Below are 12,891 nucleotides of genomic sequence, written 5' to 3'. Positions count from 1 at the left end.
AATAAATTTAGAGTACCCAATTGTTTCTCAATTAAGGTGTAATTTAAGTGGCCAATTCACCTACCCTGTACATCTTTTTGGGTTGTGGGGGTGAGACCCACGCAGACACGGGGAGAATGTGCAAACTCGACACAGTGACTGGGGTCCAGGATCGAACCCGGGTCCTTGGCGTTGTGAGGCAGCAGTGCTAACCACTGCGCCATGTTGCTGCCCTTAACTGGTCATTATTCTAGTATAATTATTGCATGCCTTATCTCTATTTTTGTTATAAATAAACAGTTGTGTTTTACTTACAAATTTGGTACCTGGAAGTCATTGGAGCAGTCATGAGGCCAAGATTTCTGAAACTTTATACAAATGATTGGTTAATTCACTTGTGTTGGGACTCCAGGGCCTGTGGGGCTTGAATTGTCTGTGCACTAGCCCAGGGTGTCATAACAAATGCAAAAGGCCTTTCTTCACAGAGTATTGCATCAGTCAAAGCCTATATACCTCTGCTTCACAACCCTAATTGTCTGCTCAGTATTTCTCGTTTCTGAGTGGCTCTCATTATATGAGTGCTCAGCTGATGTCTGGAGGTTTCTCAAAAGAGTCAGGAACCATGCTATCAGAGGGTATCCCCTGTCACCAACTAGTCAGCCATGCACATTGCACTGGGACTCAAAGTTTTGTGGGAGCAATGACTATCTTATTATAAACGTAACTTGGCTTTCCCTGAATAACATGGTGTATTGCCAATGGTTGCACACGAGTTGTACATTGAAGAAATGTACAACTTTCTGATCTTCAATACCTCCAAGTTAAAATAAGAGACATTCATGGCTACATACTGTACAGTCAATTCCCTCATGCGGAATTCTGAAGTCCTGTTGAATCTTGGAGCTCTGGCTCTGATCTTCTCTGCTGATAGAGAATGAAATATTGTCATTGCAGACTGGTTTGAGCCATATTGACTCCCCTTATGAAGTAGGACACAGAGGACTGTGCTTTGTGACTGAGATCACCTGTGCCAATCTGAAAGCTTCCATCAAAATTAAGTGTTGCTGTGACCTTGGCTACCACAGTGCTGTGTGGCACGCGTAGATTGGTAGAGGACTTTTGTCGTCCCAATGTTTAATGTAAAACCCATGATCTCGTACGCCTCGGTGAAGGTGTTGACAATAGTTTGGAGCTTGGCCTCGAGTGTGCGCAAATGCAAGCATCCTCTGCATACTGTAATTCAATGACAGAGGATGGGTCAACCTTGGATCTGGCCTGCAGGCAGCAGAGCTTGAACAGATTCCTGTTTATTCTGTACTTGAGCTCCACTCCAGCGGGGAACTTGCTGAGGGCGAGATGGAGCATTGCAGCAAGGAAGATCGAGAATAGCATTGGTTCAATGACACAGCCTTGCTTGACCCCATGAATTGGGGTCTGCAGTGGGCCCTGTGGCCAAGGTCACAGCTTGCATGTCTTCATTGAACAGGTGGAGGATGGTGACAAACGTTTGGGGGCATCCAAAATGGAGGAGGACGCTCCATTGTCCCTCACGGTTGAGACTGTAGAGGCCTTTATGAGGTCAAAGCAGGCCATGTACAAGGGTTACTGGGTGTGCCCTGCATTTCTCTTGTAGTTGCCAAGTGGTGAAATTCATATCTGTTGTGCCCCTTAGTGGGCGTAATCTGCATTGCAACTTTGGGAGCTTTCCAGCCATAGGGAGAAGGCGATTAAGGACTCTTGTAATGACCTTCCCTGTAGCTGACAGCAGGGAAACTCCTTTGCAGTTATTGCAGTCGGACATGTCACCTTTCTTGAAAATGGTCTCGTTTATGGCATGAAATGTGATCTCACCAATGTCCTAAACAATTGTAGCAAAACCTCCATACTTTTATATTCCAATCCTCTTGCAATACACATCAACATTCCATTTGCCTTCCTAATTATTCGCTTTCCCTGAATTTTTTTAAATGATTCATGTACAAGGACTCCCAGATCCCTCTGTACCCGCGTTTTGCAATCTCACCAGCAGATCCAGCAGTTAGCCGGCAAGCATGATGCACCAGATGTTTTTAGCGCAGTCAAGCCCACCTACAGCTCAGGCATCCAAGGCCCCACCCCACTGCTGGCCAAGGATGAAGAGGTGCTCATCAAGAACAGAAAGGTAGTCAGCGACCACTGGAAAGAATACTTTGAAGATCTCCTTAACAGACACCCTGTCTTCAACATGCGTGTCCTCGACTCCATCCCACAGCATGCTATCCACCATCATCTCAGCACAGCCCCAACCGACACATGATAGAAAAGGTCATTCGACAGCTAAAGAACAAGACTTCTAAGAACAAGACTTCTAGAGCAGATGGAATCCCCGTCAAAGCACTAAAACATGGCGGAGAAGCACGACTGGCGTCAATACATGGCTCATTTCCCTTCTCTGGAAGGAGGAGAGCATGCCAGCATCACATCTGGATTACGGTGTACAGTTTTGGTCTCCTTATTTGTAAAGGGACATACGTGAGAAGCAATTCAGGGAAGCTTCACTTGACTTATTCCTGGAATGAAAGGATTACCTTATGAGGAAAGGGTGAACAGTTTGGGCCTGTACCTATTTGAGTTTAGAAGAGTGAGAGGTGATCTTATACAAACATATGAAAAATGAATGAAATGAAAATCGCTTATTATCACAAGTAGGCTTCAAATGAAGTTACTGTGAAAAGCCCCTAGTCGCCACATTCGGGGAGGCTGGCACGGGAATTGAACCGTGCTGCTGGCCTGCCTTGGTCTGCTTTAAAAAACAGCTTTTTAGCCCTGTGCTAAACCAGCCCCAAATCAGATCCTGAGGGAACTTGACAGGGTGAATTCCCAGAGTATGTTTTCCTTTGTGGGAGACACTAAACTTTGGGGATACAGTTGACGAATAAGATGTCTACCTTTTAAGATGGAATCGAATGGCAGAGCAGGCTCAAAGATGAATGGTGTAGTCCTTCTCCCAAGTCCTTTCTTCTTATTCATGCCACACAAGTGCCAGACATTAATCGTCTCCAATAAGAGAGAATCTAATCATTTTTTGATTATGTGGTTTTTTTTGTGCTTTACTGGGTTCTGAAGGGTTATATCACTGCTCTCACTCCCCTCGATCTGTCACTCTAACCCCCACACCTCACTATCTCTGAATCCTCCATTACTCCCAAACTCTGACATTCCCCCTCTCTACGCCTGTATGATCCTGGACTCCTTCACTGCCTATAATCTCCTAATAATCAGCTGTTCCCCCTGACATCTGTCAATCTGGCTGTCAGGTGCGGAAACAGTTAAATACTTGATAAAAAGGCATCTTTCACGGCAGTGTTTCCAGGTTCCCATCTGAATGGCCCCTCCTGTCTCTTCCCAGTCTGAATAAATATGGGGGCCACGCTCTCCATGTCCAGTAGATTGGACAGGGAGCAGCTGTCATGTGTGGTGGACAATGCAATGCTGTTTCAACCCCAGGAACCTTTAAAACCAGGTGCTATTTCCTCCCCTGAAGGACACCTATCTAAACTGCTTGTTCTATGAGAAGCAGCCTGGCAATTAATCACACACATGCAGATTGTGCCATCCCCTGTGAACTATTGATGAAAATTAGCTTCCCTCCAAGTAAGCAAGTGCTTTTAGTACATATTAATGATTAGATGTTACATTGTTATTAATAAATCCACCATGACTTCATAATCAGATTAAAACGAAGTGACTCAGTTGAGTGCCACTAACAGCACACGTTGCCATCTTGAGGTTTGCACTCCAGTGATTGTGCTGGCTGATTGTTATAAGTCACAGCTGAACTAGGACAATTCCTCACAATAATCATATTACATTTGTGGTGATGTGCATATCACACACACACACTCAACCAATAGATAAGCTACATGGGAGGCGACCAATGGACATTCACGATACACAAAGATGTGACACGACCACAGGGGGGCATTACACCAACCGATACATAAAGGACACCACACAGATGATCACCCCCTTCGGCGAGTGGAGACAGTCAGTGAGGAGAGGCATAGGGTTGATTCATTATTACACCCACCACGTGGAAGACAGCAGCTTGTCAGCCAGTTCAGGTAGCTACAATAGGATTAGCAGTAGTGTCGAACTCAAGTTATAAAAGTGTAAATAAATGAGTTGAAGTTATTTACATGTCTCGACCTTCCTTGACAAATGCAACACAAGGAAGCCGCTTATGTTACGAAGGAAACATAACAAAACAACATTAACGGCTGTCAAGGAAGTGACAGGTTCAGCAGTCAGAGCACTGAATCCTTTCCTCTCCGCAGCATACTGAAATGTCCCATCCTGGATATCGTAGCCCATGGCAGCACAATTACATTTACTGCATTTTCCAGGATCACAATTTCACAGGTAAGTGTTAGCAAAATTGTTGACATGGAGAAGAATCTGCTGTAGATGATTTACAAGATGGACATACCAGCAGTTTTAACAGTTGCTTTGAGACAAGTAAAAAGACACAAAGGAAACACGACTGACTATGTGGCTGTTTTCAGAGAGCAGTGCTGTGCTCCGTTAAATAAAGATTCTCAGAAAGGCAGTGTGTGGGCTTTTGTATCCCTTTGAAGTAAAGTTCACTGCTGGCCACTGATGCCATGTGACAACTATCCCATGTATGTAACATCCAAAACCTCCATAGTAGCTTAAGTATGCAACACTGACTTAACCAGATTGGAGGTCCAAGTCATATGAACTGGACATCTCACTTACCAGCAACTCCCCGTTATAAAAGCCTGCTTCGAGAAGGTGTGAAAACAAGTGAAATGTGAGCAAGTGGACAGGGGGCAAAGTTCAAATACTCGGACGACTTGTTGATTATTTAAGAAGGGTAAAGAAAGGAGAAATTGGTCTTTCAGACTGAACTGATTTACTTGCCTGCCTCAATTCAGTCCCAGATATAACCCACGGTTAAGATTTCAAAGTAGTTGAGACTCCCGGTGGCAGCATGTAGAGGGAAAGTCGCATGCTGGGTGGCTCCTGCTTGAGGCGTTCTTTTAGGAGTTTTAAAGTCCGGTCCTGGGGGCAATTTGCGAATGATTGATTGAAAGAATATACAAGGAAGGCAAAGGATGTCAAAAGGATTAAGAAAAACAGCCATGAAGAAGGAAGGGAATGAGTGTTCACCGTCGAGTGAAAGGGCCTTCCAGGGAGCTAGCAAGATGGCAGAGGCTGCGCTGCCGGGTGGGGCCGCACTGTTCACAGCAGAGAGGACGTCTGAGGTAATGTCTTCGGAGCTGGAGAAGCAGTTTGCGAAGCACATGGAGGTGTTGAGGAAGGAGATGGCGGTGGCTTTGAAGACATTGATGGACGAGGCAGTCGCCCGATGAGAGTAGCTGTGGTGAAGCCGGCTGAGGTGAGGGAGCAGAGAGAGAGGATGAGGGGATTGGAGGAGGCCATGTCGCAGCACAGAGATCAGCTCAACTTGATGGAGGATGAACTGTGGAGGGTGGTCAAGGTCAATAAGGGGCTTTGAGCAAACTGGAGGACTTGGAGAACCGCTCGAGACGGCAAAATTTGAGGATTGTGGGCTTGCTCGAAGGGGTAGAGGGCTCGAGGCCGACGGAGTACTTCGCCAAGATGCTGGCGGAGTTGATGGGGAGGGTGAGGAGCCCTCCACGCGTACAAAATGGACCGAGCTCATCGGTCACTGAGGCCCAAGACAAAGTTAAATGAGCCGCCAAGGGCAGTGATCATCTGCTTTCACAAGTACGACATGAAAGAGGTGTTGAACTGGGCGAAGCAGAAGTGGGAGGTGCAGTGAGCTGGTGCTGGAGTTTGCATACACCAGGACTTTACGGTGGAACTGGCAAAGAGGCCAGTGGCCTACGGCCGAGTTAAGACGGCAATATACAACAGCGGGGTGCGATTTAGTGTGGTGTACCCAGCGAAGCTGAGGGTGACCTACAATGCCAGAGATTTCTACTTCGAGACAGTGGAGGTGTTCGTGAAAGAAGAAGGCCTGAGACAGAAGTGAAGACTGGAACTGAAGAGTGGGTGTGGACTGCAAATGGGGAGTTGGGAGTGTAAATGTGTTATTGTTTGACCTACATTGTTCTCTATTTACTTCATACTGTTATAGAGTTTAAGTTTTTATTTGATTGTTATTCTTCATTGCGACGGTTTTATGTTGTTTTATTGAGATGTTTGGGTTTGATTGTTTTACTGGGACTGGGCGGGAGGGGAGGGAAAACCTTGGGTGGGAGCCCCCGCGCTAGCTGACATAGAATCATAGAATTTACAGTGCAGAAGGAGGCCATTCGGCCCATCGAGTCTGCACCGGCTCTTGGAAAGAGCACCCTACCCAAGTTCAGCACCTCCACCCTATCCCCATAACCCAGTAACCCCACCCAACACTAAGGGCAATTTTGGACACGAAGGGCAATTTATCATGACCAATCCACCTAACCTGCACATCTTTGGACTGTGGGAGGAAACCGGAGCACCCGGAGGAAACCTACGCACACACGGGGAGGATGTGCAGACTCCGCACAGACAGTGACCCAAGCCGGAATCGAACCTGGGACCCTGGAGCTGTGAAGCAATTGTGCTATCCACAAGGCTACCGTGCTGCCCCTATTGGGTAATGAACGGAGGTGAGGTGGGCAGGGGCTGCGGACATTGGAGCCTGACGAGCAGGTTTCAATGGACCTAAGAGGTGTGAAAGAAGTGGGAAGGGGATCGATACTGGGTGAGGGTTTTTTGAGAGGAAGTGCAGCGGGGGATTCTGGGAGTTGGGGGGGGGGGGGGGGAAGGGGTTCGATGTTAACAATGGATAGAGGCGGGTCAGGCTCATGGGGCAGGGCCCGGTGTGACAATGATGGTGGCTAAGAAGGGAGGGCGTGTGAGAGACCGCCGGTTAGGATAGTTACCTGGAACGCGAGGGGGTTGGGTAGCCCAGTCAAGAGATCAAGGGTATTTGCGCATCTGGAAGTTTTGAAGGCCGATGTGGCGATGATCCAGGAGACTCACATGAGGGTGAAGGACCAGGAGAGGCTTAGAAAGGGCTGGGTCAGCCAGGTGTTATAGTCGGGATTTGATGGCAGGGCTCGAGAGGGGTAGCGATCCGGTTTAGCAAAAGAGTACGGTTCCAGATGGAGAAAGCGGTTGCAGACCAGGGAAGCAGGTATGTGATAGTGACAGGGGCATTGACCGGGAGACTGGTGGCACTGGTAAGCATGTATGGTCCCAACTGGGATGATGTAGGATTTGTGAGGAGGGTGTGTGGGGCCGTCCACGACTTGGATTCACACAAATTGATAGTGGGTGGTGTCATGTGAGAGTACTTTTAAGACATGGATGTTTAAGCAATTTACCTTTAAGAAAACAGTGATGTCAGAGAGTGGGTGGGGCTGAGGTCAGTTCAGCCATTTTGCAGTTGGTGTTTTGCAGGTTTTTAGTTTCAGTTTAAAAAAAGAACCTGGCTGGTTTTGCTGAGAGCAGTTTAAAAGTGCCTGGCTGTTTTGCTGTGAGCTGATTAAAAAGTAGAAAGCCAGGTTTGAGAAAGCAGTTTGTGTGTGTCTGTGGGTTTCCAGAGAGCTGCATGAAGAAAAGCAAGGTGCTGGAGTTGAAATCAACCAAGCTAATATATCTCTGCCATTCTACAGAAAATATATATATCCTTTAACCTGATGTGATACTGTTTAAAGGTGTTAAGTCTCTTGGAAGTTTGAAGGAACATTTTAAGGAAGAATTTACTGTTGCAATATTTTCTGAGTTATCTTTAAAGTAAGGGGTGTTAAGAGATCCAAAGTTTATTTAAGATGTTAAGTTGTGTTTATGGAATAAACAGTGTTTTGTGTTTAAAAACCCACGTGTCTATAATTGTAATTCCACACCTAGGGAAAAAGCCGTGTGCTCGGAAAAGCAACAAATCCATTAAAGGGTGAGGTTGGTTGAACTCCATGATACATTTTGGGGTTCTGAAAAGGCCTCGCCCATAACAGTGGAGACTGGAACTTGGTGCAGGAGCGGAGTTTGGACAGATCACGGCCGCGCTCGCTTGTCCCGTCAGCGGGGGGGGGGGGGGGGGGGGGGGGCGAAGGTGTTGGCTGGACTAATGGCAGAAATGGGAGGGGTGGACCCTTGGAGGTTGCTGCACCCGGGGGAGCGGGAGTACTTTTTTACTCCTCGGTCCACAAGGTTTATTCGCAAATTGACTTTTTTTGTGGTGGAGAAGGCGCTGTTGGCAGGGATTAAGGGGTCAGAATACTCGGCAATTGAGATATCGGATCATGCGTCGCATTGCGTGGATATAGTGTTGGAGAGGAGGGCAGTGCAGAGGCCGGGGTGGAGATTAAATTAGATGTGGGGCTGTTAGGGGACCGAGGGTTCTGTGATAAGATTGGGAAAGTAATCGAGGAATATGTGGGGTTCAATTGTATGGGGGAAGTTTCGCAGGTGATGGTTTGGGAAGCTCTAAAGGCGGTGGTGAGCGGGGAGGTAATTTTGTTTAAGGCAAAGGTGCATAAGGAGGAGAGGGTGGAGTGACAAAGAGTAAGAGATGAGATGCTGGAGGTAGACAGGAGTTATGCAGAAGATGGGGATCCAGTGAATTTGGAAAAGAGGAAGAAGCTACAGGCGAGTTTTGACCGGCTGTCCACATGGAAGGCGGTGCGCCAATTGAGGCGGGCAAGGGGAGCGGTTTACGAATATGGAGGGAAGGCGGGCCAGCTTCGGAGGGAGGCAGCAGCGAGGGAAATTGTTCCAGTGCAGGATAGGGCAGGGAAGTTGGGGGTGGCTCCGGATCAGATTTTTGGGAAGGGGATACAGACATATTGGATGGGAGCAGGAGATAAAAGATGCGATTGGGAGGATGCAGTCGGGGAAGGTAGCAGGGCCAGATGGGTTCCCAGTGAAGTATTACAAGAAATTTAAAGATAAGTTGGCGCCGCTAATGGTGGGGATGTTTGAGGAGATAATAGGAAAGGGGGTGTTGCCACAGACTTTGGGGCAGGCATCGATCTCCCTGTTGCTCAAGAAGGATAAGGATCCGACAGAATGTGGGTCGTATAGGCCCACATCACTTTTGAATGTGTTGGCAAAGGTATTGGCGGGTAGATTGGAGGAGTGCCTCCCGAAGGTGACAGACGAAGATCTATTTGTGACGGGGGGCAGCTCTTTTCGAACACTAGGAGGGTATTGAATGTGGTTGTGGCACCGGCGGTGGGGAGGAAGACAGAGGTGGTTGTGGCATTGGACACTAAGAATGCTTTTGACCGAGTAGAGTGGGAGTATTTGATGGCAGTTCTGGAGCGGTTTGGGATTGGGCCCCGATTTGTAGATTGGGTAATGCTGCTAATGGGAGCCGAGGGCGAGTGTCAGCACGAATAACATGAATTTGGGATGCCCTATGTCCACCCTGTTGTTCGCGCTTGCAGTTGAGCCATTGGCCATCGCGTTGAGAGGTTTGGAGGTATGGAAAGGGATTGTAGGGGGTGGGGTAGAGCATAAGCTATCTTTGTATGTGGAGAACTTGCTGTTGTATGTATCGGAACAGAGAGGGTCGATGGGGGGCATATTAGAGTTGCTTTGAGTATTTGGGTCTTTTTCGGGATATAAACATAATGAACATGGGGCTGTTTAGCAGAGGGCTAAATCGCTGGCTTTGAATGCAGACCAAGGCAGTCCAGCAGCACGGTTCAATTCCCGTACCAGCCTCCCCGAACAGGTGCCAGAATGTGGCGACTAGGGGCTTTTCACAGTAACTTAATTTGAAGGCTTCAAAGCCCCTAGTCGCCACATTCTGGCACCAGTTCGGGGAGGCTGATACGGGAATTGAACCGTGCTACTTGTGACAATAAGCGATTTTCATTTTCATTTCATTCATTTAGAGAAAAGTGAATATTTTGTGGTGTTTCGGCCAGGGTGGGGGCAGGGGTGGGGGGGCTACCATTCTGTAGAGCGGGGATTCACTTTAGATACCTGGGGGTGCGGGTGGCACGGGATTGGGTGGGGGGGGGTGGTGCTCCGTAGGTACAACATTACTAGTTTGGTGGGGAGGGTGAAAGCAGATCTGACAAGGTGGGATGGTCTCCCTTTGTCGCTGGCAGGTCGGGTACAGGCAAATAAAATGAACGTGTTGCTGCGATTTTTGTTTATTTTTCAGTGCCTGCCGATCTTTCTGCCAAAGGCATTTTTCAAGGAGGTTGTAAAGATGACCATCTCATTTATACGGCGGGGGGGGGAGAGAGAGACGATGGCAAGGATTAGGATTGTTGAAGAGAGAACGGCAGTCGGGAGGGTTGGGTCTTCCGAATTTACTATATTATTACTGGGCCGCGAACGTGGAGAAAGTGAGGAGCTGGGTTAGAGTAGGGGACTCCAAGTGGGTCAATATGGAGGAGAATCTGTGCAGGGGTTGGGGCTGAGGACGTTGGCAACAGCGCCACTTCCGATGGCCCGGGGAAATACTCAGGGACTCCAGTAGTAGTAGCAGTTATGACTATGTATGGTTGGATGGTGGATTCCTGGGGCGAAATTCTCCAGTATCGGCGCGATGTCCGCCGACCGGCGCCAAAAACGGCACAAATCAGTCGGGCATCGCGCCGCCCCAAAGGTGCGGAATCCTCCACAACATGGGGGGCCGAGCCCCAACCTTGAGGGGCTAGGCCCGCGGCGGACTAGTTTCCGCCCCGCCAGCTGGCGGAAAAGGCCTTTGGTGCCCCGCCAGCTGGCGCGGAAATGACATTTCCGGGCGGCGCATGTGCGGGAGAGTTCGCGGCCGCTCACGGCCGCTCCCCGCGCATGCGCAGTGGAGGGAGTCTCTTCCGTCTCCGCCATGGTGGAGACCGTGGCGAAGACGGAAGGAAAAGAGTGCCCCCACGGCACAGGCCCGCCCGCGGATCGGTGGGCCCCAATCGCGGGCCAGGCCACCGTGGGGGCACCCCCGGGGCCAGATCGCCCCGCGCCCCCCCCCCAGGACCCCGGAGCCCGCCCGCGCCGCCTTGTCCCGCTGGTAAGGTAGGTGGTTCAATCCACGCTGGCGGGACAGGCATTCTAGCAGCGGGACTTCGGCCCGGAGAATCGCGGAGTGGGGGGGCCTGCCAACCGGCGCGATTCCCGCCCCCGCCGAATCTCCGGTGCTGGAGAATTCGGCAACTGGCGGGGGCGGGATTCACGCCAGACCCCGGCGATTCTCCGACCTGGCGGGGGGGTCGGAGAATCTCACCCCTGATTCCTTTTCTTTGATGTTTGTATTTAAAATGTTGGGGGCTGTTTGGGGGTTGGTGGGAGGAGGAGATTTATAACCAGGGGTTTGACATTGTATTTGTTATTGTTGATTGTTTGTTGGTGGGTTTAAATTTGGATGAAAATATGAAAAAGGAGAACAAAAATATTTTTTAAAAAAGATTTCAAAGCACTTATTGTATTTGTTAAATCTGTCAGTCTTTTACAGGAAAGTCTATTGTACTTCCAAGGGACTGTATAATTATTCTATAAACCAAGATTTAATATCGAAAAAACAACCTTCCAATTCTGACATTTTAAATTGAGAAACTGGAGGTGGTTTGATGTATATGAGATCGGGCAAGAGGATGGACTGGGAGTGGGATGTGAATGACTGCATCTCTTCAGCTGGTTTTCATGGATTTCCACAGGATGGTGGGTGGTAGTTAAAGAGATGTTCCACTTGGAGCAGGGAGAATGGTTTCTCTCTGCAGGAAGACTGAGGAACAGTTCTTTTAGTGGAGCTCTGCTGTGTTGCCTCTCCAAGTTGGAGGAGAGTAATTTCTGCTTGGTCTATCTCTAGACGACAAGGTTTGGGAATTCAAGAACAATAACAGTTTACATTTGTGTAATGCCTTCAATGCATTTAAAGGTCCCAAGGGGCTTCACAGGAGGAGCATTTCAAAACTAAATCTGACACTGAGCCCCATAAAGAGATATTAGGGCAGATAGCTGGGCCAGAGAGGTGAGTTTTAAGGAGTGTCTTGGGGAGGAATGTGAGATGGAGTGATGGTTAGTCATATGGAGGGAGCTCCAGGGCTTAGGGCCAAGGTAACTGAAGACAAAACCACCAATGGTGGTGTGATTATAATTAGGGAAGCTCAAGAAGTCGGAACTGAAGGATTGCAGATATCTTGAAGGATTGTTGGGCTGGAGAAGATGACAAAGGTAGGGATGAACCAAGCCATGGAGGGATTTGGAAGTGTTATAGCTCAGGAGCCAATATAGATCACCCATTGAAGGATGAGGTGTTACATGGACAGCAGAGTTTTGGATGACTTTATGTTTACGGAGGATAGAATATGGGAGGTGGCTGGAAATCTGGTGTAAAAAAGGCACAATGTGGGTTTGAGAAGATGAACCAGAGGTAGGGTTGGGAGATGTTGGAATCATAGAATCCCTACAGTGCAGAGAAGGCCATTCGGCCCACCAAATCTGCACCGACCCTCTAAAAGAGTACCCTACCTAGGCCCACGCCCCCAACCTATCCCCATAACCCAGTAACCCCACCTGACCTTTTGGACACCGAGGGGCAATTTAGCATGGCCAATCCACATAATCTGCACATGTGGGAGGAAACCAGAGCACCCGGAAGAAACCCACACAGACATGGGGAGAACATGCAAACTCCACACACACATTCAGAATCAGAGGTCAGAATCAAAACCAGATCCTGGTGCTGTGAGGCAGCAGTGCTAACCATTATGCCACCCATTCTGGAGGTGGAAATAGGCAGTCTAAGTGATGGTGTGAATAGCTGATTAGAAACTCACCTCAGTGTAAAATATAACACCAAGGTTGTGAATAGACTGCCTAATATCAGCCTATTGCCAGGGAGAGGGATGGAGTCAATAATGAATTGAGCTTGAACCAGGGACTGAAAACAATGGCTTCAGTTTTCCGAATATTTAACAGGAG

General features: G+C 48.5%; 1 protein-coding gene across 4 annotated transcripts in view; it reads left to right on the top strand.

Annotated features, from left to right (window-relative positions):
* The window catches only part of tspan4a (tetraspanin 4a), a 294,538-nt gene that overhangs the window by 10,819 nt on the left and 270,828 nt on the right, over positions 1–12,891 (top strand). The window contains exon 1 of one of the 4 annotated variants that reach the window (XM_072518785.1): positions 4,018–4,380. The exons of the other annotated variants lie outside the window; for them this stretch is intronic. Within the exon in view, the coding sequence (XP_072374886.1) occupies positions 4,305–4,380 (76 nt within the window). The 5' untranslated portion in view covers positions 4,018–4,304. Of the gene's footprint in view, positions 1–4,017; positions 4,381–12,891 lie in introns of those variants that run through there. 4 annotated transcript variants of the gene reach the window in all.

Source organism: Scyliorhinus torazame, chromosome 10, assembly GCF_047496885.1.
Source record: "Scyliorhinus torazame isolate Kashiwa2021f chromosome 10, sScyTor2.1, whole genome shotgun sequence".
Classification (NCBI taxonomy): Eukaryota; Metazoa; Chordata; class Chondrichthyes; order Carcharhiniformes; family Scyliorhinidae; genus Scyliorhinus; species Scyliorhinus torazame.
This window is presented reverse-complemented; position numbering and strand designations above follow the sequence as displayed.